The sequence below is a fragment of the Kryptolebias marmoratus genome, linkage group LG20 (genome assembly GCF_001649575.2).
Source record: "Kryptolebias marmoratus isolate JLee-2015 linkage group LG20, ASM164957v2, whole genome shotgun sequence".
Taxonomy (NCBI): Eukaryota; Metazoa; Chordata; class Actinopteri; order Cyprinodontiformes; family Rivulidae; genus Kryptolebias; species Kryptolebias marmoratus.
Window position 1 is genome coordinate 4013414 of NC_051449.1, and position 25341 is coordinate 4038754.

General features: G+C 42.1%; 2 protein-coding genes across 3 annotated transcripts in view; both read left to right on the forward strand.

The window, feature by feature from the left end:
* Nucleotides 1-913: 913 nt before the first annotated feature.
* apol1 (apolipoprotein L, 1) lies at nucleotides 914-14508 on the forward strand. Of its 2 annotated transcripts, XM_017411154.3 has the most exons (35): nucleotides 914-1184; nucleotides 1325-1405; nucleotides 2307-2378; nucleotides 2631-2696; nucleotides 2773-2841; nucleotides 3158-3229; nucleotides 3317-3388; nucleotides 3487-3543; nucleotides 4072-4143; nucleotides 4229-4288; nucleotides 4416-4478; nucleotides 4556-4621; nucleotides 4702-4761; nucleotides 5029-5094; nucleotides 5174-5224; nucleotides 5312-5386; nucleotides 5503-5550; nucleotides 5642-5713; nucleotides 6403-6456; nucleotides 6546-6599; nucleotides 6791-6844; nucleotides 7238-7303; nucleotides 7474-7551; nucleotides 7653-7706; nucleotides 7786-7860; nucleotides 7946-7990; nucleotides 8223-8297; nucleotides 9865-9921; nucleotides 10011-10103; nucleotides 10217-10267; nucleotides 11236-11286; nucleotides 11903-11980; nucleotides 12078-12117; nucleotides 12486-12537; nucleotides 12684-14508. In XM_017411154.3, the coding sequence occupies exons 1-35, from the start codon at nucleotides 1182-1184 to the stop codon at nucleotides 13639-13641; spliced, it is 3060 nt and encodes a 1019-aa protein (XP_017266643.1). In that variant the 5' UTR covers nucleotides 914-1181; the 3' UTR covers nucleotides 13642-14508. The 2 variants fall into 2 exon arrangements, with proteins under 2 accessions (XP_017266643.1, XP_017266644.1); XM_017411155.3 differs by lacking the exon at nucleotides 6791-6844.
* Nucleotides 14509-16142: 1634 nt separating this feature from the next.
* The window catches only part of LOC108232957, a 20769-nt gene continuing 11570 nt past the window's right edge, over nucleotides 16143-25341 (forward strand). The window contains exons 1-18 of the mRNA XM_017411118.3: nucleotides 16143-16271; nucleotides 17228-17431; nucleotides 18258-18310; nucleotides 19780-19806; nucleotides 19872-19940; nucleotides 20360-20413; nucleotides 20541-20594; nucleotides 20710-20748; nucleotides 20846-20902; nucleotides 20984-21058; nucleotides 21840-21917; nucleotides 22005-22055; nucleotides 22846-22932; nucleotides 23176-23241; nucleotides 24537-24608; nucleotides 24766-24834; nucleotides 24924-24983; nucleotides 25059-25130. Of these exons, the coding sequence (XP_017266607.2) occupies nucleotides 18263-18310; nucleotides 19780-19806; nucleotides 19872-19940; nucleotides 20360-20413; nucleotides 20541-20594; nucleotides 20710-20748; nucleotides 20846-20902; nucleotides 20984-21058; nucleotides 21840-21917; nucleotides 22005-22055; nucleotides 22846-22932; nucleotides 23176-23241; nucleotides 24537-24608; nucleotides 24766-24834; nucleotides 24924-24983; nucleotides 25059-25130 (978 nt within the window). The 5' untranslated portion in view covers nucleotides 16143-16271; nucleotides 17228-17431; nucleotides 18258-18262. The remainder of the gene's footprint in view (nucleotides 16272-17227; nucleotides 17432-18257; nucleotides 18311-19779; nucleotides 19807-19871; nucleotides 19941-20359; nucleotides 20414-20540; nucleotides 20595-20709; nucleotides 20749-20845; nucleotides 20903-20983; nucleotides 21059-21839; nucleotides 21918-22004; nucleotides 22056-22845; nucleotides 22933-23175; nucleotides 23242-24536; nucleotides 24609-24765; nucleotides 24835-24923; nucleotides 24984-25058; nucleotides 25131-25341) is intronic.

Here is a 25341-nt window from a genome sequence, read left to right on the forward strand (position 1 = left end):
TCGTATTTTTTCATATTTACCAGAAGCTAATTTAACGTGAACGTGGTTTTGTTTTAGTTGTTTTTGCTGATTTAACTCGAAGCAGAACATTTTTCAGTCAGTAGTCGATAGTAGTGGCTCCTGGATAATCTCTGGAGCATTTTAAACAGCTTATCTAAACTTTATCAAATAGTTTTACTGCTCTGCAATCAAACTTATCTACATTATGAGCCACAATAAAACAGACTGGGGAAACAAATCACGACCCAGTACCAAAATTGAGCTAAAAGTTAAAAGTAGCAAAAGGCTAGCTAGCAGCTAAAGTGGTAAAAGGCTAGCTAAAAGCTAAAAGCAGAGCAACAGTAACTAGAAACTAAGAGCAGCAAAATACCAGCTGAACGTAACAAAAGGCCAGCTAGAAGCCGAAGTAGCAAAAGTCTAAAGAAAAGTCTAGCTGAAAGCTAAGACTACCAAAAGGTGAGCTTGAAGCTAAAAGTAGCAAAAGGCTAACTATAAGCTGAAGTAATAAAAGAAGTAGCAGACTGGTAGTTTAAAGCAGAAAGAAAACCACTGGTGAATTAACATTCACACAATAAAAAGCGGAGTTAAATAGTTTGACTGAAACGTAAATAGGATGCATAAAATGGAAAATTCCACTTGAAGCCTGGAGAAAACTTTACTTCGCTTTTTAGTTTTAATTGTTTTATGTTCTGAAACTGTTTCAGGTTCATTGCTTGGACTATATTAAGAATTCGGGATTCGTGTACCCAAATTTTTTTTTTTTTTTTTTTTTAATTTAGCAAAAGGAAGAAGTGATTTTTTTTTATAGCCCGGGGCCGTCTGAAAGTCGGTTTTCCGAGTGGTACCTAAACACAGCACGGCAGACAGAGACACGCCCTCCTCTGGACCGAAGCACTCAGGTAAGGAGCCGCGAGGCGGGATCCGTCAGTTTCATTTGCGTCCGCCTAATTAACAGACACATCGGAGGAACCTCATCCCAGCTCGTTGCTTTATTTATTTATAATTTTTTAAGTTTAGTTTTTTTCTGAACAGGGAAGTGCTTAACTGCACGAGCCCAGAAAGTGAAAACAACAGACCCGGGGTGACTCGTCGCGAGCTCTTTAACCGTTTTACGTTAATATTAACGTCTATCAGCGGACGCCGGTTCACCAGCGGAGTGATTTCGCGTTAAACGGAGCCGAATGGTACGTTCACGGTTCGCTTTTAGAGTCGCGACAAACGTTGAAGGGGGCGACTTTTAGCCGATTATAAACGTTAATTGTGAATGTGGATGTGATTTAAAACTAACATTACTAACTTTGAGCGAAAACGAACCGTTTGACAGGATCGATACAGCAACCTGGATTTGGATCTGGAGTGTGATGGTGGAGGAGGAGGAGGAGAAGGAGGAGGAAGAGGCGTCTCTGTGAGTAACTTTCAGCTAACTTTTTCTGAACTCAAGTTAACTTTTTTTATTATTATTTCTACCAAGGTTCGGTTATTACTTGTTCTGTACGCTTGGCTGTGATTCAAACACAACGCGTACAGTTGGAAGTTTTATTTAAAACATCATTTTTCCGACGCGTTTCAGTTGACTTTAAACGCGTCGTTTAAACCTCTATGTTTTCCTTAATTCTTTTTTTTTTTTTTTGGAGGTCAACGTGGCGCAAGTTTAGCCCCAAATTACACATGTAACACCAATTATTGTCACCTAGCAGAGCCTGTTAATCTAACAACTCGTACTTCCGTTTGTGTAATGTTTTAATATGTGAATAAAGTGGACAAAAACCGTGACCTTGACATTTTAAAGATGAAAATTCACAAATAATATTGTTTTTATACGTTTCCTGTTTTGTTTTTCATGTCGTCACTCCTGAAGGTTGTTTTTGTTCATTTTAGTCCTGTTTTGTGTCCATGCTTTGTCTCAGTGTTGTCTTTTAAGGTTTGTTTGGTCATTTTCAGCCTCACATGAGTTGTTTTTGTTCTGTTTTATTGTTATTTTCTGTCTCAGTTGAATAGTCTTAAGTTTCTTGTTGGCATTTGGAATCAGATTCAGCCTCAATTTGGTTGTTTGTGCAGAAATGTTTCAGTATGCAGTATTTAAAGGTGTTTTTAACATTCAGGAGGAGCAGCGTGTTGACAGTCATTAAAAAAAACGCAGAAACCAGTTTGCTGAAAGGCTAAACTATTTATTTAAAAGACGTGCAAACAAACAGATGAAGTGAACTTTCTTTGGCATCAGATGTTTCAGGTCATGTGAGGCTTCTCAGAAACATTTGAGTCAAAACAGAAGATGTTTTAGTTTGATTATTTTTAATGTTTTTCAGCAAAAAGCTGCGCTGTTCGGCGGGATGTTCAAGAAGCCGTCCAAGCCTGCAGACCCACCTGCGAAAGCTCAGGTGACATTTCAGATAAACCCGTTGATTTATGATTGAATTTACAGCCGAGCCTCAAAGCTGAAGCTGTGAGATTGTCTCTTTTTATGGTTCTCTCTGATTAAAATCACAATATGCACAAGTTTTAGAGCCGGGTTACGATAAAGTTATCATATAATCTGTTAAAAGCGTCGTATAGTTTGAGATATCGTCAGTGGATGTGAATCGTTTATCAAACCTCTGAGGTGATGAAGGTTTTCTTCGTTTGACACGCAGGACAGTTCGTCGGTGAACGGCGACGTCTCGCAGAGCGGCGACGGTCCGTCCGACAGCGGCATCAAGGTGAGCGAGGCCGAGCGGTGCGTTTCTTCAGGTCGGTCTGAACTGGTGTTTTCTGACCCGATCCTCGCCGTTTCAGGACAAGAGGGGGATGTTTAAAGGCGTGTTCAAGAAGACGAACAAATCGACCAAAGAAGAAGAAGCTCAGGTTGGTTATCGCGCCTGAAGTTCACCGTTTTCAGCTGCTTGGATTTAAACCTGCGTCTGATATCCAACAAGGAGGAAAACATTATTATTATTATTATTATTATTATTATTATTATTATTATTATTATTATTATTTCATGAATTAAAAGCAAACATGCCGGATAATTCAGATATTTCAAAAAGTTGAATCTTTAAAGGTTTGGGAAGCTTTTTTCTGCATCTGTCATAAACTAAAATCTGGATGTAGCATCTTTCATTTGATATTTACTGAAATATTCAACAATAATGACATTTTTAACCTTTTTTTTTGCCATCAGATCACAATTTCTTCACAAAACCCTGAGCTGTCCGTCAGCAGCGACAGCTTATCAGACTCCAAGCCCTCAAAGGTAGTTTAACGTTTGTTTTTGTTTGTTTTTTCCTCCGTATAAAAGCTGTGAAGCTGAACTCTTTGCCTTTTTGTTTTTTCCCGACAGGAGAAATCGGGGATGCTGGGCGGGATCCTGAAGCGATCCCCGCGGCCGGGACACGCCCGCCGGCCCTCTCAGGTGAGTGTCCATCCGCGTCCCGTCAGGGGAAACTCTAACGCTCACATCTACCCCCACCCAGGTGCGAAACTGAATATCGTCTTTTTTTCATCCCACAGGACCTGTTGGACATTTCAGACAGTAATGAAAACGTGTCTGACAGCATCAACACCAAGGTGAGTTCCTTTATTTAATCAGAAACAGGATTTTGAGTTTATTTTTAGTCAGATATCCCTGCTTTAAAACAAGGAACTGGACTCGGGTCAGGGTTAATATGAAGTTACCACCAAATTAACGCAGATATTTTCCTGCAGTTCTGTTTTTTTGTGGCGGAACGTGAACAGAATATCTCAGGTCCGAGCTGCAGGAAGTTCCTCCTCTCTGGGTTTTTTTTTTTTCTTTTCCAGAAACTTGAAGCAGAAATCTGTGCAAATGTTCCTTTATCGTCCTCTGAAGAGGACAAAACCCTCGGATTAGTTTCCGGTATTTTCCAGCGGCCTCCCTGAACTTGTTTTTGTTTTGTTGTTTGGGAGAGCGCCAACCTGCCGGCCTTTTCAGAGGAAGTGCTGACTCATCAAACTTGACGGCCTCACCGGTTCGAAGCCCAGAGGATCTGCTGTTTTACTTTAGGAACCGCTGCAGGAAAACAATGGGCCTTTTTTCCTCAAACTAATTAAATTTGTCCTTTTTTCTCCCTCTCCAAGGAGTCTGGAGGAATGTTCAGCGGGATGTTTAAAAAGTCCCCCAAAGCCAACGGACTGAGGGCGGCCTCGCAGGTATTTAAATAAAATTTTTCCTCCTTTAACAGAATTTATATAAATGTTGTCATCCAGCTGCTCAGGTGTCACTTTGCTCCTTCAGGATGATCTGTCTGCTCACGGCGAGCTCTCTAAGAGCAACGACAGCCTTTCAAACACGAAGGTGATGCCTCTCAAATAAAAACAAAAAGTTTCTGAAACCGATCAGAGCATCTCTGAGCTCCGGCTGGTTGTTTAGATATTTAACTTTTAAAATGTGGGGGTTTCCTCGAACTGTTTTGTTCCTGCAGGAGTCAGGCGGGGTGTTTAACGCGATGTTTAGAAAGCCCTTCGGAGCCAGAGCACAGTCGCAGGTACGCACTTCTGACTCTGCTGCACATTTCATGGCGTTTCACGACCCGAACGGAACCGTCTTGTTGTTGACTTTCAGGAGGATTTGACTGCAGACAAAGAGCAGACGGGCAGCAGCGAGAACCTGTCAGAGAACCAGACCAAGGTGGGGCTTCAGCTTCGGAGGGATCCGAACTCCGAGGGGAGAAGAATCCTGTTTAACAAAGATTTGTGTCGTGTTTTCAGGAGAAAGGAGGACTCCTCAGCGGCATGTTCAGGAAGAAAGGAGCTAAAACTCAGTCTCAGGTTCAAATGAAGATCAAAACGTTGACTTGTCCTCATATTCTCCTGATCATAGATCATTCTACAGGTGTTTTCCAGTTCAGACTGGAGGGGAAACCAGTTCAGTGTAAACAGTAACGGCTCTTTATTATTTTTCCCTCCAGTTATTTAATATTAATAGAAGCTCGTTGCCTCAAAGCCTGAAGTCCTTTAATAAAATAGTTAAATTTCAAAGTAAAAGTCTGATTTATTTAATGACTTTCTAACTCTTATTTTGTTTTCTTGGTTCAGGATGATTTATCTGTGGACGAAGAACCATCTGCCAGCAGCGACAATCCCACGGAGAAGTCCTCAAAGGTGAGTTAAAGTTTTTAATTCGAGGTTTGATTCTTTCTGTTTTCATTCTGAAATAAATCGGATCTGATTCTTCCTGAAGGGCGGCGCGGCAGCAAAGATCCTCAGGAATCCTTTCTCCTCATCAGCTCAGGTAAGAACCGGACCTGCATGGAGATTATTTCAGCTGCGATGCTTCCAGATTAAAAACGGAGTTTTATATTTTTATTTTTATTTTCAGGAAAAGGAAAGAAGTGAAAACTCTGGAGACTCAAACGAGATCAGCTCCTCTGCACAGAAACCCAAAGCTAAGCAGGTCTGTCGTTTCTTTTAGATCCTTTTAATCTTTCTTCAGACGTGTCAGATTGTTCAGATTCAGTGAATTTGGGAAAATGCTGATTTTAATTTTTTGTTGTTTTTGTTTTTTCCCAGAACGGTTTCAGCGCGCTGATGAAGAGCACGTTCCACTCAGACAAACAGGTTCAACCGACACGACCCGGCTGGAAGCTCCGGATGGTTTTTATCTTTATTTTATTTTTGTTTCTGACATTAAAATCGACTCCGTCTGCAGGAGAAGAGCTCCAGCACCGATGAAGACGAGGCATTGGAGGAAGACGAAGATAAGCAGCACGCTCACAAACAGGTTCGTCTCGACCTCCGTTTGTTTTGGACGTATTTCTGATTTTTATACGCCTGTCTCAAGACGGGACGTTTGACGGTGTGAGGCCGTCCATCTGTCTGTGGACAATTTCTTGTCCAAGCTCCAGCTGGACGCCTCGTGGGTCAAGGATGATCCCTATTGATTTCAAAGTCACGGGGTCAGACGTTAAGGTGAACAGGTGACCCTTTCGTGAGAAGCTTGTCTGTGCTCTAAGTCTGTAACCGTGTAACGTAGGAGTGTCAAACTGATCTCTATTGATTTCAGGGTCATGGGGCCAAAGGTCACTGTCAATGGTGACCGTTTTGTGAAAGCCTTGTTTGTGCTCAAGCGCTGCAACTGTGTAAAGTAGGAATATCAAACCGTATATTTAAACACCTCATTGGTCAGGGATGATCCCTATTGATTTTAAAGTCATGGGGTCAAAGGTTAAGATGAACAGGTGACCCCTTTGTGAAAACCTGGTCCATTCTCCAACTCTGCAACCGTGTAACGTAGGAATGCCAAACTACATAGGCAGACTCCTCATTGGTCAGGGGTGATTCCTATTGATTTCAAGGTCATGGGGTCAAAGGTCAGGTTCACAGATGATCGTTGTGTGAGAACAGACGAGCGTATTCAGTCCTGTTGGTGCTCCTCCTGTTCCTGATTTCTGATTTTTGTCTCTGATTCAGAGTAAACTGGCCGGAGCGATGACGAAGCTGAACCCGTTTCGATCCGCAAACAAAGTATGAATAAATAAATATTATACTAAATAATAATATGTTGACAGAGCTTTACTCGTTTCCTCTGAACTGATAACTTGTCTCCTCTGCAGTCTGAGAAGCAGACGGGATCGGATGACGAGGATCAAACTGAGAGCAGCAAACAGGTGCTTTTATACCGATTATTTGTTTTTTATTGTCATTTTTATTCAGGAAACACCTCAACAGGAAGTGGATCACAGATTGGTTTTGTTCGTGGAGATTTTCACTTCATTAGTTATGTTTTAGCGTCCCTGAATGCGTGAAATGGCCGAGTTAAAGTAAATCTAAAACTATTTTTTACGATGTTTCCTCTCAGAGCTCCATGGTTGAAGCCATGTCCAAACTGAATCCGTTCCGCTCTGCGACTAAAGTAACTATGTTGTTGGCGTGTTGGGTGGTGACGGTGACCATTGTGGTCAGGGTAACGGTGATGGGGTGGACGGCGGCGGTGGAGATGAGCTTCTTTGACCTCCTGACTACCAGGGAAAATAAATTCAGTAGCATTCAGGTTTATAAATGTCCTCCACAGAGGACAGATTTCAGCTGTTGGTAGTCAGAAGGACAAAATTTAAATAAAGGACTCTACCACTTCTTTTCATGACTACATCCCAGCTTTTTACAGCCTCAAGAAATCAGAGAATAACTTCACCCAAAATTTATCTTAAAACCGCCGGCGTGGTTCTTTCAGCGCTCTACAATCACATCCATTTGGTACAAAACGTTTAAAAATCTTCTGTTTTTTTTTTAATGTTTGTTTGTTCAGAAAGACCCCGAAGACACAGAGACACCTGAGGACAACAGGAAGCGACCGGAGACCAAACCGAAGCCGGTGAGTGTTTTCTCCTTCGGCTCTCCTCCTGATCTCTTAACCCGAGCGTCCTCTGAACCTCCGTGTCCTCTGAACCTCCGCGTCGCGTCCTCTGAACCTCCGCGTCCTCTGAACCTCCGTGTCCTCTGAACCTCCGCGTCGCGTCCTCTGAACCTCTGCGTCCTCCGCAGGACAAAGGTAACGTGATCCAGCCGGAGAGGAGGAAAAGAAGTGAGGCGCTGCTGGTCCCGCCCAGATCATCTGAAGAGGTTTGAATGGAGCTGAAAGCAGTTTCTGCTCAGTTTCATGTGGTTTTTTTTATGAAAGCGATCCGACTTCTCTGTTGTCTTTGTGTTTAACTGTGATTCAGGAGACGGAGGCGTCGCCTCGCCACAAAGTACAGCACAGAAGGCCTGAGGAGACGGTATGGGCTGTTCTTTAAAACTGTGTTTTTAGCTGTTCTCTGTATCAGCAGAAGAACTGTTTTTTTGTTTTTTGTGCAGAGTGAGAGGAGCGCCAGAGAGATAAAAGAAAAGCGCTCCGGACCTCCTGCGCTTCCTGCCAAGCCTTCGAAGGAGGTGAACGATCCGTGCTGTTTCTGAGTCGGGATGTGTTGATGTTGTGCTGCTCTTGGCTGAACAACCTGCTTTGGTTTCATTTCAGGAGCTGAACAGAATAGTAAAACATCAGCAGAACAACCACCAAGAGGTGTGTGTGTGTGTGTGTGTGTGTGTGGGCGCCAAACGAGGGTCACTAATCACTTAGATCCTAGCTTTGATGGAGCTTTCCCTTCAGAGAAAACCTTCAGTTCACTTCATTCTTCATCATATTTCACTTTTTTATTCTCCGTTCTCCAAACTCTTTTAGTTTCGACACGTTTTTTCTGACACTTCGATGATGTTTAACGTTTGTGAGCCGATTGTGTCGATTTTCCCCACAGAATCCGTCAGGAGACGAAGGTGACGAATCGACCACCACGAAAGACGGCGGCGAGAAGCGACCAGAGAACAAACCGGTGAGCGACTGTGGGGCAAACGGGACTCGGCTCATTTCTTTAAATCGACGGACTGCCTGTAAATTACTCTGTGGTATTAAAGGGACCCATGGCAAAGTTTAAAATCAAACATAAAAGCTTGAGTCTCGTGACTGACCCACAATCAGCCGGCTGGAGTCTGTAGAACGAATACGGTGCAATCAGAAGACTTCAGGTGGAAACATGGACGAGTGAATCTGCCGCTAAATACGAAGGAAAAAAAGGATTTAAGGCCCCGTCATCCTCCGTAAGATGTCAAGAAGTCTGTTCACGAGACGTTCGTTTTCTCACACCTTCCATTGTCCAGAAGCTCCTCCCTCCTCCTGCGGCGTTAAACGGGTTTCTTCCCGCCGGCTTCTCAGCTCTCCTGTCCTCGTACAGATTTCTGCTTCCCTCGCCGCGACCGGACGAGTTTATTAACCCGACTGAAGCCCTCGTGACTAAAGAGAGGAAGACCAGCCTCTGTAAATCTGGGTCCATTTGACCCGAAGGCCGCGGAAGGGTTAAACCGACTGAGACGGCACGCCGCCCAGCCGAGGAACACTTCCTCCCGACCACAAAGAGCCGCCTGCGTCTCCGCGGTCTTTTTAAGCTCAGAGGTTTCCAAGTTTAGCTGGATCAGAGGAGCAGCAGAAACAAAATGGCTCCATTAAAGCTCGCCAGCTTTTCCACATAAACAACTTCTGACCAATCACAGGACACTTGGAGCAAACCGCTGTGAGAAACGCTTCGACTCGGACCTCGAGTCGAGGAGCGGCGGGTGAAGCCACGAGAACAAAATGACTCAGTTTTGGTCACCCAACGTGACCGAGAGCCGACTTCATGACTCCTGGAGTCTGAAGGACGTCTGTGAAGAATAAATATTCAGCATCAACATTCAAACACGCTGCTAAACTGGTAGTTTTACCATGTGACCCGTTTTCAGTCACTTCTGTAGGTAAACAAACCCACGAGGTCGTTGGCACCATCACAACTTTTCCCTCTTTAATTAATGAACACATGAACCAATAATAAGAGGAAGTCATCGTGAGGATTGGGTTTATGGCTCTGTGGGTATTTTTGTCTTTGCAGTGATCATTTTAAATAAGATGAATCATTTCACAGGCTGGTCGAGTTCTTCTCTGCTGAAAGAATCACACGAACAGAACTTTCCTGCTGCTTCATGCATGAAAACAAACGGAGCCGTTCAGCCAGGATCTGACTTTTCCAGTTCCTGCTTTCTTATCGCCTCTTTCATGCCAAACCCATGCAGAGGACATGTGACGCCCTCGGGGCGTTTCAACAGAGCTCGCCTCTTTTTATTAGTCATGTTTAATCCCTCCGCAGACGGCGTCAAAAGTTGGTTTCTGTTGGATCGTTGGAGATCTTAAAAGTTTTACATTTGTTGTTACAAACGGGTGAAACGCAGTGAATTTGTCTGTGCGGTGAAAAGAGGATGTGAGTGTCTGAGGAAAGGATCATGACTCGAACATGTTCATGTCAGAGCTGCTAGTTTCACGTTACAAACTGCTGAACCGTCACTGACTCCATTTTGATTTTTTTTTTCCAGACGAAAGTGAAAAAACTCAAACATCCAAATCCATTCATGCCCCAAGTTGCATTAAAGGTACATTTAATAAATGCCATGTTGTCTAATTTATCACCAGAGAAGGTTTGAGATGTGATGTCGGTTCTTTTATCTTTTATTGACGTCAGGCTGCGTCTGATGATGAAGGGCTGAAAGACGATGAAGACTCTTCCTCCAGAGAGAAGAAGGAAGACGAGGAGGGAAAGGAGAAACCAGGGGAGGTCTGTCGCCTCCATTATATATCAGACTTCATCTGACTCTTAATGACAGCAAAATAAACATTTAAATTCTTATTTTTTCCTGCGTTAACGCTTTGATCCTGTTTGGTTTTCAGACCAAAGTCAAGAAACCGAAGAGACACAATCCCTTCATGCCTCAGGTTAAGGTAAAGTTTGGAGCCGCGACTCGTAAAAACTTATTTCTGCTCACGTGTTTAAAACAATCTGCCTAAATGTCCTCATTTATACGGATTAAAGAATCTGATGTGTTTTAATCTGGATTATCAGTCTCTGATTGCCTCTTATTTTGTGTTTCATATCAGAATAAAATTGTGGAATATATTAAAAAAAGAGGATCATACAGAGAGACTAGTTGGCACATTTTTATTCAGAAGAAAATGTTTCATTTTTCTGCTGAAGGACTCGTCTCTTCTTGGCTTTTAACCCCATCTGAGATGTTGATTTATTAGTTTATTTTAATAGATTGTATTAAGTCTTGTGACTGCTGTTCTGTTTTATTTATTAGCTCTGCAGCACTTTGGGTAAAGTGCTTCACAAATAAAGCTGAAGTGGAATATTTTCACAGATATAATAAATATTTAGAGTCAAACTGGCCAACAGAAGCAGGAAGAACAAGTGTGCAGCTTTACTGGAGAAATAAGACATCAGACTTTTTATTAGATCTCGTTTAAAAAAAACTTTAATGTTTATCCAAAAATAAAACTGATCAGAACAACAAAAAATATGATTCAACAAATCCTAACAAACTCAGTTAAAGGTGTTGAGTTTAAATCTGTTACAGCGAAGAAGAAAAGCTGGGATTAACGTTCCTTTCATTAAATCGTTCAGTGATTGTCTTTAACCTGTTAGGAAGGAACGATTTAGTTTAGTTTGTCGCCCGTTTCTGTGTTTCGCTGCTGACTGGAATCGGGTCACGCTGTCATGATGTTTTGGACATGTTAGTAAATTTGCATGGGAAAAATGTCAACCACTTCCTTCCTGTTTGACTGAACAACCTGCAGAAAGAGTTTTCTTTAAATGCATTTCAAATCAGTAACCATCATTTCTCTTTCTATAGAAGTGATGAAATTGAAGTTGGTTAAATATTAAAGTTGTTTTTTTTTGTTGATTTCAGGCCAAAGTTATTCAGAAGAAGGTTCAAGACGGAGCTGCGGGTTCAGCCGAGGTAGAGGAAATTCAGTTAAAGTTTCTTCTTCCGTTTGTCTCCTCGCGCTCGGCTCTGAGAGCGTTTGTGTGTTTGTCGTTTTCAAAGCGATGTTGTGGGTCACAGGAGCCCAGTTTCAGTCACTCGACTCCCTCCTCCACCCTGAAAACAATCCGTCTCTTCCAGCCCTCCGCCGCTCGTCTCCAGGGCGTCCCTCGGCTCCCGGGAGACACTGTTGTTGTTTTTCTTCACCCATGTTGACATGAAACCCACCCCCACACAGTCATACCTGTCGCTGCATGTCCGCAACATGGAAGACGAGATCAGATCAGGTTTCAATGTGCCCAAACTTGTTTCTCTGCTTCTTTTTGTTTTTTGTTTTTTTTGCACGTCCAGAAAAGCTTTTGGTTCTTTTTACTTCTGCAAATCGGCACAAAGCAGATCCTTCTTACTCACACTTCCTCCTCTTTTTCTGAGTGTAAAAAAAAAGTGAAACTAAAGAAAAAACACTTTAATATTTCATTTAAATACCTGCCTGGCGCAGGATTCTCAGTCTCACTTATTGCATAGGAGAGAGATTCCCTAAAACCAATAAAAGTTGGGATTATTTGTGATTTTTTTTATTTCTCTTTCTCAGAACGATGGGCCCAGCAGGACTTTATTCGACCAGCTGGAGGATTTCCGGATCGACCCCTCGCAGCCTGAAAACAATCAGGTTTGTCTCCGAAACAAAATATCTTTTAAACATTTGCTTCATTTTTCTTTTTAACAGCAAACATTATGGTCTGTAGTAATGTGAGTGTGTTTTTCAGGATGTGGAAGATCTCATGGAGTGGTGGAACACAGTCGAATGTAAGCAACTTTAACGGTTGTTTCCTTTTGCAAAGATTTATTTTGCATTGAAAATATATAAAGATCCAAGTTTGGATACTTCCTGTCGAGTACAATTTTAGAAAAAAGTCATTTCCAACTTTACCCAAACAGTGCCTCATGCACTAAACCATCCAAGAATAAAAGAGTTAGGGAAGAATAACCTAATAATTCTGCTCAGAAGTCCTAAATTAACATCTTTGTGATAAATTAAAACGCTGCCACTCAGGCAGAGTTGTAGCTACAACGAGGAATTAATTCAGTATTTATGTCTTGTTCTGAAATCCACACCCTTTCTTTCCTATAAAGTATATAAAATTATCCAAATATTTTTTGTTTTCCCTTCACAGCGTGGGAGGACACGCCTCAGGCGGAGGACATGACCGAAAAAGAAGAGGCCAAGTCAGTGAAATTGGTTTAAAACGATCTTTTCTTCATGTTTCTAACGTTAGAGATGTTTCCGGTTTCATCAGTTCTGCTCTGAACGCGTGAACACATTCTGGCCTCGGACCGTGCGCTAACGAGGCGTCTGTGCTCGCTCCCCTCAGGGCGTTTGCTGTAACTGCGGACAAGGTTCAGAAGGGCATCCGTGTTTTCAACAAGCTGTTCTCGGAGCGCGCCGAGAGCCTCTGGCAGCACGTCATCGACCTCAACGCCATCGCCGACGGCCTGGACAAGTTCAACAAGAACACGAAGATCGCTCAGATCACCGGCGGCTCCACCAGCGCCATTGGCGGCGTCGCCACCATCGCGGGGCTGGCCTTGGCTCCGGTCACCATGGGAACTTCCCTGATCGTTACGGCCGTAGGTCTGGGCGTCGCGGCGGCAGGCGGGCTGACGTCAGCGGGCGCCGGCATCTCCAACCAGGTCAACAACTCCATGGACCGCAAGAAGGTGGAGAGGATCGTGGAGGACTACCAGGAGAAGATCGCCGACCTCAACAAGTGCCTGAAGTTTATCAAGCAGGGGATCGAGAACCTGCGCCGCTTCGACCTGATCAAGATGAAGAAACACGCCTACAACCAGGACTTCCCCGCGCTCACAAGCCAGTTCTACGAGGACGGCGCCATGGCGGGGAAGGCCATCCTCATCAACGCCAACGAGATCATGCGCGTGGTGCAGATCGCTAACGTGGCGGGCAGCACGGCGGCCAGGGCGGTGCAGATCGCCAGCATGGCCACCGGCGTGCTCACTGGCCTCTTCGTGGGCATGGACATCTACTTCGTGGCCAAAGACTCCAAAGAGCTGAAGAAAGGCGCCAAATCTGAGTTCGCCGCTAAAATCCGGGAGGTGGCCACGCAGCTGCACGAAGGTCTGGTGGAGCTGAACACCATCCGGGAGGAGCTGCAGTCCACCACGCCGGAGCACGACCAGAACGAGGAACCCAAAGATCCTGACGGCGGGAAGAAAGACACGAGCGACAAATACGACAGCTCGAGCGAAGACGAAATCGACCGCATTAAGAAGGCCATCAAGAAGGACCTCGAGAACCGGGAGTACGTTTGAGAGTCGGTTGACCCTCCAGGCGTAAAAACTCGCAGGAAACGAGATGTTTGAGATGTTTGAAACTGCCGGATGGTTTTCAGCGAGGAGATCTGGAAGTGGAGGGAGACGTTCTGATGGTGACGGTTTTAATTAACGCTGATTTAGATTCGTCGTGTTTCCAGTGAGATGAGTGCCTCATCGCCGCCAGAGTTCAGCGCGGCGCCGTTCTGCTAAACGTCTGCTTCGTGTTTGGTTTAATTTGGACGGATGGCGGTGGCGTGAAGAAGTGGACGAAACGACAGACATTAATCAAAGTTTCACCAGAGAGTTTTAAAGTTTGTTTTTTACTACATTAAAGCATTAAACTGCACACATTTTGTATCATTATGAGCAAAAAAAAATCATTAACCTAAACGCCAATTTTCTCTGAATCTAAACTTATTTTATGCACTTTGTTCAAATGTTTGAAGTTTAGTTTTATTTCTGCAGTTTAGAACTTTGCCACAGACGTTTTGTCATTTTAATCTGTTTTTTTATTGTCCTCATTTTTATGCCCTTTCTGGTAATTCAAACTGTGAAGCTATAACCATGTTTCTGTTTAACTGTTTTATGAATTATTGTCAGTAAGTTGTTTCCTCTGCAGAGTTTAAACTGGAAACCAAAATGTTTTGATGCTGATCTCAGAAACGGGTCTCCAATCACAGAAAAACGTTAATTTAATCTGTTCTTTTCCTCTCGTTCTGATCGTGTCAGCTGATCTGTAGTCTCTTAGAAATAAATTTATATTTATTTGTTTTCTTCTTTCTTCTCCGTGGACTCGATCAGGGGTACGTTTTTATGTGCAATAATCTGTTCATGGCAAATAAACAGACTTGTAAAAAAATTAAAGATGTTTTTAAGTTTATTTCTGCAGGTAAACAACATCTGTTGTAGTCTGACACTGACAGTAAATCTTGGTTTTTTTAACGTTTATAAAACGAGTTGGACCTAACAGACTTCCTGCTGCTGGTTTAAGATAAAAAACTGAGCAGAAACACAAAAATAAAATCAAAATGGAAGCATTTCCAACTAAAAAGTTGCAATCATTTGAGAACTAAGTAATTAACAGTGCTTTTGGATGTGTTGTTTTTTATTATATTGTGTAAATTTAGGGAAAATTTGAATAAAAGTTTAAACTGCTGTTAAATATTTTAACATATTTCTTAAACGCCGGGGATTTTCCACGCGGTCGGGATGAGTTTCAGTGTCTGAGCTGCTCCTTTTCCTTTTTCTATTTTTGGCTCAGCCCTGGTACGATCTCATGTGTTGTTATGGTGGCTCATGTGAAACCTGTGACTCACGCAGGTAATCCTCAGTCAGGCCACGCCCCTTCTCCAGGTGAGCACACAGTTAGAAACCAGAAGAGCCGAGACAAAAAGAGACAAAAAGGACTTCTTTTTTTCTCTCCCCCTCCATCCAGACGCCAGGTGAGAAGCTGGAAACGTACAGGAATGTGGAGAGCGGGAGCTTCTGTGGCTCAGGTGTTCCTGTGCAGCAGGCAGGAGTTCCTCAGGGCGGGCTGGCTTTGGGTGGCGCCTGAAGGCGAGGATGACATGAGACAAACAGGTTATGGACACACAGAGGAAGGAAGGTGGAGCGCTTTCTGACAGGGACCTAAAATATTTGTTTTGTGTTTTCAGTCATGCAGTAACTCCTGACTGAGCTGACAATCAAAAATATTTTTCTTTCCTTGTTTTAAACAGGCTTGTTGATGAATAGTTCTGTCATTTCCTTATTGCATCAAATATAAACAGAAATACCTGAATAAAATCTTCACAGGCTGTCCTGAGACAGTTTCTGTCAACATTCATAGTAAAAAAAAAAAAAAAAGGAAATATAAGCAGGGGGACAAAAGTTCTGCATAAAAATATAAAAATACAAAATATATCTCAATGGAATAAATAGAATCCTTAATTGCACAAATTAAATGTTGCATAAAGACGAGTAAAAACGGAGACTACAGTCAATATCTGATCTAAATCCTGTCTGAATAAATGAGTCTTCAGCTGATTTTTAACTAAATCCAAACCAGGAGGCTAAACAGTAAGACTTTTATTTTCATTTTTTACAAAAACAAATAAGGAACAGCAAGGAATGTAAACAAACAAGCATAAATAAATGCACAAAATTGTTTTTTATGTAATAAGATTGTATCTACCTGAACAATTCTGAAATGTACAAATAGGAAACACAATTTATTACATATATATATATACACTCACACACATATAGGTATATATGTAAATATATACATAAGAACTACTGTATACACACGCACACACACATACATATATATATATATGGGTATGGTAAAGTTAACATCAAATTAATAAATTACCATGTTAATTTTTTAAATATATAAATCCCAAGACCTCAAACACATAAATTAGTCAAATTTAAAAAATAACTTCTCTTCTTTATTATTATTTTACTATGCGGGCGTGGAGAAGCCGTGATTTCCGAGCTTCTGCCGAGCCCCTGAACGCCTCCCGGGCGGGTGGAGCGCGTGAAGTTTTTTAAACATCTGTTGACGGCCGAGCGGAGAGACGCGCGTCGTTTTTCGGCTCAGTTTGTCGCAGCCGGAGGTCCGCCGCCTCCGAACCAGCTCCCCGGTAGGTGACACGGCTCCCTCCGACGCCCGGGGGGTCGGGTAGTTCGGTCGCGTCGAGGCGGTTCGCGGTTTTCAAACTGACCGCCGGTGTTAGAAGTTAGCCGTTAGTTGTTTCGTTTTTTTTTTTAATTGTCCGCGAGCGAGCTGCGACTGAGGGGTCCTGGTTTGCGCATGCGCACATAACTGCTTATTTATCTAGCAAACGTGTCTGTAAATAAACATCAGTTATTTCTCCTCGTATTTGAGACAATAACCTCCTTTTTTTACACCACTGCTTACTTCTATGTGTTTATTTGTTCATTATACTTACCATCACGTGTGAAAAGCAGGGATTTGTTGTTCAGAGGCGTGTTTCCAAACCTTAATTACCTGTTATTTGATTTCATCTCCTGCTGATTGACCCTTTTTTATTCCCTTAAGTAAAAAAGTAGTGTTTCCTTGGCTCTGTTTGCTGCTGACTCCTTACAGCTCATATCAGCACATTATGCACAAATGTAACTGTTAGTTTTGTCCCACGTTAAAACCAAGCTGTTGTGAGTTTATTTTCCAAGGCCACTCATGTTTTTTCTAAATGTTTCCATGCTGTGCTCCTCTAAATGGTTCCTCCTGGCACTTGTAGGCATTTTGAACGGTTCCCATGATTGGTGACCCCTCCATAGAGGTGTTTAAAAGCCGAACAGCATGATTTGGTTTCCCCAAAACCAAATCTGAAGCCCTGATGAGCTAAAGGAGGAGGTGTAGGAGGAGGTCACGAAGGAGACGAGGGAGGAGGAAGTTTGGGTTTCTTCCTCTAAATAAAAGGGATTATTTTGGTTGGAAATGGAGGTGGACAGGAACATCAAAACTCGTCTTTAGTATTAGTTTGCTGCCCTGTTACAGCTTTATAATCACCGTCTGCAGCCTATAAAATAAAAAAAAATAAACCCTGAACCCCCCTGGTGTTTCTCCTCTGTGTAGTTTGTTTTTGATGCAGATGCCTATAGGAAAACCTGAATCTCCACCACAGGTTTGGACGGAGCGGCGTCCCTGTGCAGACTTCCTCCAGAGGTCCAGTCGGGTCCCCAAAGCGTCCCGTGGACGTCCTCAGAGTCGCCTTCGTTGTTTCTCCGGCTCAGCTGCGTGTCGTGTGACAGAAACAGGAAGAACGGTTTTCCAGCAGGTGTACGTTTTCATAACTGAGCTCAGAGGAAGAGCTGCTTAAATGGCTGAATTAAGCAGCTTTTTTCTTATTTTTAAGCAAACAGTTCAGAACAGATTTACTGATCCTTGAAGAAGATGGTGCCACTTTTATCAGCTGAGCGGCCGTGGTGGAAAATTATTCCCAAAACCACATAAAAATACAAGCTTGTGACCAGAGAAGCTTCTCTTTTTATGATAAATTACTAAACTTTAACTTAACTTAACTTAACTTAAACAACAGATTGTTAAAAATCTGATTTCAGTTAAAAATCAGCATAAAAAAAAACCTTTTACACCCTTTTTGTTCAACATTTTCAACTATTTTCTGTATTTTTTTTAACCAAATGATCCAGTTTAATGTCTCACCGCTGATTAAAGTCGTGTTATTTATGTTATTTATCTAATTCTTGGGACAAGTAAACTAAAAACACCTGTTTCTTCACAAACAAAGCCCCACTTTATCCACATTTTCATTTCTACAAACAAGTTTTATCTTATTCTGATCTAAAATGTCTCATTTCAGGGGGAACGAGTGCAAGCTTTCCAGATGTCAGTGTTTAGTTTACGCTTTACAGCAAATCACACAACTTCTACAAGGAAAAAAGGCTTTTAAGAGCTTTTACTACCCCCTAAAAATATTTAATTTTTCTGATGTTTCTTAATAACGAACAAAAAATATGCAGGTATCAGTTGATTATTGTCGTGGAGAGAAGGAAACGGTGGACCTGCGCTCGTTTTACCTGTTTTATAAACTGAAATCTTTCCTGAATCTGTGATTTATTTTATTTTATTTCTTTGTCTCCTGCAGGCAGGATGGAGGCCTGTATGATGAAACCAGAGGTCAAAAAGAAGCCGAAGCCGGTGAGAATACTTGAACACGTCGTTTATTTCTTCATTTTTGTGCGAACAGAACCACCTATAACACAAGAATTTCATAGCGTTTTTTTTAATTATTCATCTAAAAATTGAATACCAGGTCCGTCTTTATCCATCGCCTCCCTCCGATCGCGTTTTATATCAAAACAGAGGTTTTCGGTTGGAACCAGAACCGGCTCTCCTCAAACTACCGTCCCGCCAAACGTTTTGTTCCGAGTTTTAATTTCCCCCCATTTACTCCCATTAATCTGACGGGTTGGATTGTTTGTTAAAATCAAATTAAATTAAATTAAATTAAATTCCAGGATGTGAGGCAACAAAATCAAACTTTTACTAGGGAGGTGACTACTGTGGTGGCCCACAGGGTGTGTGTGTGTGTGTGTGTGTGTGTGGTCTGATTTGGTGGGATAAAAGTGTTTGCTGTCCGTCTGTTTTACTTGCTCAGAGTAAATAAAAACGCTCCAGCTTCAGGACAGAAGGAGCTCCTGGTCATCCAAGCGGCGCCACCTTGACTCCGCCCACAGCGGCGTGAAAGATGGTGACACCTGATTGATAAACCTGCAACACAACAAACTAAATGATGAGAATCACCACAAAGCGTTTCTTTTTACGCTGAAAAACAAAACAAATCGTAGTTGTGGATATTTTTGTAGCTGTAACCTTTAATTACATGTTGTAAGTTGTAACAGTAATAGATTACATTTGGTTTATTTTGTAATTAAGTTACAAATTACTCCCCCGGCGCCGGTCTCGACATGTTTTCCTGTCAGATTGATGCGTCTCGACCTCCATCTTGGAGCGAGAACGGTTCGGCCTGAGCCAGCAACAGTCTCAAGAACCCACCGGACTGGTTCTGCTGCTCGTGGGGGAACTGGTCGTTCCCGGTGTCATGTGTGTTCCTGCATGTCTGCCGAGCGATAAAACATGGCCGCCAGCGCTCAGATCTGAAGGTTCTCCTGTGAGCGGAGCTCCTGCTGCGAGTTCAGTCGTGTCCATGTTGAGCTGGCGTCCATTTTTTTTTTCTGGCTTTCATTCTTCTTTAACTTTCTGCCGTTTTAGCTGCTCGTGTATCGAAACGTTCAGCTCATCCAGGAGATGGCGGCCATGACACTTTGGGTTTTAGTTATTTTTATACTTTTCAAAATATAAAACTTTATTTACAAACATTTACCCAACAGAAAAACATGGAGATCTCTTCATTTCCTTTGAGCACATTTAGCTATCCTTTTGGTACTTTTATGTTTTAGCTGGTATTTTGCTACTTATACATTTTGCTAGCCTTTTGCTCTTTTTAGCATTTTGCTATTTTAGCATTTAACTAGCTTGTTGCTACTTTTGACTATGTTTTTGCTGTTTTTATCTACCCTTTTGGTGCTTTTAGCTTTTAGCTAGTGTTCTGCAGTTTCTTTTCTTCTTGCAGCTGCTGATCTTTGTTGTTTTTTTGTCTCTTTCAGCCGAAACCTCCTCCGAAGCCCTCAGAGGTAAAGTCAGAAGCAGCTGAAGTTGTTTCTAGGTTTTAAAATCTAAATTTAAACTCTCTCCACAGATTAAACGGTTTGAGGCCCAGAACAGGGAGAAGCCGACTCCGGCGGTGCCTCGTCGACCCACAGACACTGTGAGTCCGGCGCCTTTCTGTATTTAACTTTTATTATTTGTTCATTTTCGTGTTTTCAGCCGACGGAAACGTTTCGTTCACTGACAAGTCGGCCCGGGGAGAAAAACGCATCAGCCATGAAAAATCATGAAATGTTTTTTTACAGGACTGATTGGAAAAACTCAAATTTTATAAAAGCCCTGGAGGATAATTGTTATAATCTTTAATTTATTTCTTACATTTTCCTAACAGATTTATGACCTCTTTGAGTAATTTTCAAATCTTTCTTTATTAAAACGTTTATTTTATTTAAATAAACAAAGCAGGGTCTTATGTTTTATACGTTTTACACGATTTATTTCCTTCTGTGCCACGCTCCAGTTGACAGAACGGAAGAATCATTTAGATCAAAATCAGATTTTTTTCATTTCTCTCCGCAGGAACTGAGTCAAACACGATACAGAATGAAAATATCAGCCACCGCAAACGACAAGGTGCTCGTTTCATTTGTGCTTCGTTCTCTTCTGTTGGTAAACGTAGCGAAGGAATATGAATTAAAGTGTTAGTCTTCATGAACAGTGAAGGAAATAAGTTTAATAAAAATCCTCTGATCGTTTTCAGTCCAACGACAGACGAGCTGAAGCTCCTGCTGTTCCCCTCAGATCTGCAGAAAAGGTAAATAATCTTCATTTGTTCGGTTCCAATAAATAAAAATAAAAACACGAATCATCGATTTGATGTGAGAAACTTCTCAGAGTTTCACATTTATCTTTTTTCTTTTTTGGCGCAGGACCTAAAAGCTCCGACGGGACGGAATGAGCCCAGAAAGGTAACGTCTGAGGGAGGCTCAGAATCAAATCACTTCTGTTTGTATTGCCCTCATCATGGTCCTTCCTCTCCCTCCTCTCCTTCCTCTTCCTCCTCAGAGAGCCGGAGAAGCCGACCGAGCAGAAGTCGCTGCCGATGAAGCCGATTTCAGACGGGTACTTCTACAAACCTCCTGCTCTCCACCTGATCTCTAATCGAACCGTCAAACGTCTGACCTCACCTGTGTGTCCCTGCAGGGTAACCCACCGCCGGCGCTGGTGCCGCCGGGGATGTTCCGCCGGAGCCAGAAGGAGAAATCCCCGACTTTCACCGTGAGCGCTCCGCTTCCCCGCGTTACGTTTCACACGTGGGCTTTTCTGCCACAGGTTTAAAAACAGTAAAATGCAGCGAGCTGCTCGAGTTTAAAGAGATTTTTGCTTTTAAACGGAGTAAATCTGTAAAGTTTTTGTCAAAAACAAGTTTGACTGATGGTGTGTGCACCTGTGTGGGTTTCTGCGTGTTAGCAAAATATCTCACGAACCACTGCACCGATTTTAAGAAACCTGGAGGAAAATCTACAACTGATTAACCTCTGGAGTCAACCTGATGCAAGATGGCCGCCACAGCCAACTGGCCTTAGAAGACACAAAAATGGCTGCAGCTCAGTCAAATCTACAGCTGCTGAGCTAAAATGTGGTGTGGTAGTAGCTGAGCTTTGCCTCCAAAACAGACTAAAAGCCCAAACTTTAACCTTAAACTTTGATACTAACTGTTAACCCTGTTTGTCTGTTAGCAAAATATCTCATGAACCATCTGACAAATATTAACGAACCTCAGAAAGTATCAAATGTCAACAATGGATTTAACTTTTAGAGTCAGTCCAAATCAAGATGGCCGCCACAGCTACTCGACAGCACAAAAATGGCTCCAACTCGGCCAGTTTTCCAGATATTGAGCTAAAATCTGAGGCGGTAGTAGCTGAGAGTCATCCATAGCACGAACTCTGAGCCAGCAGGTGTGTTCCTGTCAGCTGCTCATGACTCTCCAGATGTTTCCAGATGTTCAGGCGTCGCTGAAAGACATTTAAACTGTCCGGTTTTTATTTTACCTCAGAGCTACATGATCGACGACCGCGGCGAAGAGGGAAAGACGGAGGACGTCTCGATCAAACCGGCTGCCGGCAGCAAGCCGGTAGGTGTTTGTGTTGATGAAGATGACGATGAGGAGGATGATGATGATGTTTTCAGCTGATCTGTGACCTGCGGCTGTGGTTGGCAGGGCGTTCTGAAAGGAGTCATTAAAGGGTGGCAGCTCAAGTCGACACCAAAGGTACAATGCTGCTGCTAATTGTTTTATTAAAATGGATTTTTAACGGTGGTGGTCACTATAAACACTTCAACCGAGCAGCTGTTGGTAAAGAATCCGTTCTAACATTAAAGCTGGAAAATATTTTTTAAAATGTATCATCTGTGATAAAAATAACCACTAAAGAAGCATCATTCTCCACCAAAATCTACCATAATTTGTCAAAAAATGTGCAAAATCAGCAGAGTTTGGTTTTGTTGCCAACAATTACAAGTCATTTGTTTACATCCGAGCATTAACGAGTTCCCTTCAGAAGGGATGTAAGTCAGAGGGAGAACGACGGAGTCAGAGACGTCGGGCGGGACGAGAGAAGCTGAAGTTCTTCTTCTGAGAAGAAACGGCAACAGAAATGGAGCTAAAATCAGATGAAATGAGCCGAAATAAGCCGAGCTTTGACGGGTGAATTTCTGTTTAGTTGTAAACGAAGACGAGGAATATTTACTGTTTTCATTTTTACAGAAACCCTGATGAGTTTGAGTTAAATTAACCCCAAAAAACGATCATTTAATGTTGGAGAAAATGTGTCAGAAGCATCAAAAACATTACAAATCTCATATTCTGACAGCTAATAAAAGAAAAGCCTTTTTTATTTTTTGTCTCATTAAAAGTTTTTAAGCATAAAAAAAATCATCTTCATGAAGTTTTTATTACAGCCACCAGAGACGAAGGTTAACCAGTCCCTCCTCGCTTGTTGCATCGATTTAAAGTAATGAAATTATTGTTATTATTTATGTTTTGTTTTTGGTTTTTTTAGGCCAACGGAGATCCGAGTCCAGAAGAAACCAGTTCGGAGAAGGAACAACATGCGGAGAAAAACAATGAGGAGCCGAAACCGGCGCAGGTTAGCGAAACGTTTCGGCTCATAAACAAAAAAAAAAAAAAAAAAAAAAAAAAAAAAAAAAACTTCTGCTTTTCTAAACCGGAACAGAATTCACATTTCATTCATCTTTGAATGAATCCAAAATGCACTTCTGCTTTTTTATTAAACAAAACACCCAAATCTGAGGCCTTGGCTGCGCGCAGAAAGAAACGTTTTTCTGCGTTCTGCGGGAACGTTGACATTCTTTTTTTTCTCCTCCTTCAGGGCAGCCGGATCGCTGGAATGTTCCGTAAAACTCCCAAAGAGAAATCCTCCTCTTCGTCCTTGAAGGTAAAACTCTCCGACTGGTTTTAATCTCATCAGAACAAAGAGATTCGCTGCTTTCCACAAATTCTTCCTCTTTTATTGTCTTAATTTGATATTTTCTTCCCTAAACGCGGTTTTTACGGAAGAACAACATGACAATATCGGCTCATCTCGGATGGTTTGACAGGAAATCTTTCTGTTCTTCTGCTCCTCGTTCCTCCACTTCATCGTCAACTTTTCCTCATCCTGACAGCAATTACTTGCTGGAATCAGGAGAGGATTTTTGGCACAAAGATTTATATTCATCTTAAAATAACAATGATTTAAAAACACGATTCCATCTTCTTCCTCCGCCGCTGATAAAACTGAAAGAAGCTAAGTGTTAGCTGAAAGCTAAATAAATGTGATAAGTAGCAAAATGCTAGCTAAAAGATTAGTGAAAAGCTAACAAAACCAAACTGCTAGCTAAAAGTATGAAAAGGCTAGCTAGATGGTAAAATAAAACAGCAAATGAAGTAAAATACTAGCTAATAGGTTAAAAAAGCTGTCTAAAAGCTAAAGGAAGCAAAATGCTAGCTAAAAGATTAGTGAAAAGCTAACAAAACCAAACTGCTAGCTAAAAGTATGAAAAGGCTAGCTAGATGGTAAAATAAAACAGCAAATGAAGTAAAATACTAGCTAATAGGTTAAAAAAGCTGTCTAAAAGCTAAAGGAAGCAAAATGCTAGCTAAAAGATTAGTGAAAAGCTAACAAAACCAAACTGCTAGCTAAAAGTATGAAAAGGCTAGCTAGATGGTAAAATAAAACAGTTAACAAAAAGTAGAATACTAGCTAAAAGGGTTTAAAAAAGCTAGCTAGAAGCTAAGTTGCAAAATGCTAGCAAGAAGCTGAAAACAGACAGGCTAGAAGCAAAAAGTAGCATAATGCTAGCTAGCTAAAAGGCTAGCTAGAAGCTTAAAGTAAAAAAGTTAGCAAAAAGTAACAAAATAAGACCTAAAAAATTAAAAAGGCTAGCTAGAAGCTAAATTGCAAAATTCTGGCTAAAAGCTAAAATAAACAAGGCTACCTAAAGGCTAAAAGTAGCAAAGAGTTATCAAAACTTAACAACATATCAGCTAAAAGATTAAAAACACTAGCTAAAAGTAGCAAACAGCTAAAGGTAAAATTAGCCGAACCAGCAGCTGAAGCTGACTTCAGAGAGAAGAACTGCAGAGATCTCCGTGTGTTTCTGTGGGGAAATAAAGATCAGTATTCTTAAAAGAAGAAGCTAAAGTCACAGATGTCTGTCAGATATTAGCTGTTGTTGTTTTTGTGTCCAGGTCAGGAAAGCAGACGATGATCCTGAAGATGAAGACGAGGAGGAGGAGGAGAAACCATCAGAACAAACCCAGGTAAGATCAGCAGATATTCACCAACTTTCAGCTCAGATTAAAACAAAAATCAGGAGCTTCTTTTAGAGTTTGGAGCTCAGCGGCTGCAGCTCTGAACGTCTGAACCTCTGCCCTGAAAAGGCGGCAAATTTCAAATCATCACATTTTGGTTTTACAGGAAAAAGGAGGATTTTTCTCCGGGATCCTCAAGAAGTCCAACAAACCAGCAGAAGAGACGTCCGCACAGGTGAGCTGCTAACAAACAGGAAGTACGCGTCGGCTGTACCTCAAACGGTCACTTTTATCCACTTTGTCTGTTTTTCTGCCCGTAAACAGCTGAGCGAACAGAGCGAGCTGTCGGTCAGCAGCGACAGTCTGTCCGAACGCAGCAGCAAGGTGAGCGGATTGAACCGCCATGAGACCCGCCTTCCACCTGAACCTGAGCGGAGTAATGAGCGTCCTTGTTTTCAGGAAAAAGGAGGAATCTTCAGCGGGATGTTCAGGAAGTCTCCAAAGCTGGCGGAGGCTGCTCAGGCCGATCAGGTAGGATTGTTAAACACCGGATAAATCTAAATTCCTTCATCATTCAGTCTGAGAACCAAACCGAGCTCAACCTCCGGGTTGAGTTTTCAGATTTAAATTTATCTTAAATTCACAATGATTTAAAAACACGACTCTGTCTTCCTCTGTCGAGGTTAAGAAGCTAAAATAAAATGTCAAAATCTCTTGCAGCTCCTAAAACCTGCTGCAGAAG

Excerpts from the sequence above, each read along its gene's own strand:
- apol1 (XM_017411154.3), top strand. Across the intron at positions 7,304-7,473 it reads CGGAGACCAAACCGAAGCCG|GACAAAGGTAACGTGATCCA; the intron begins GTGAGTGTTTTC and ends CGTCCTCCGCAG. Across the intron at positions 9,922-10,010 it reads TGCCCCAAGTTGCATTAAAG|GCTGCGTCTGATGATGAAGG; the intron begins GTACATTTAATA and ends TATTGACGTCAG.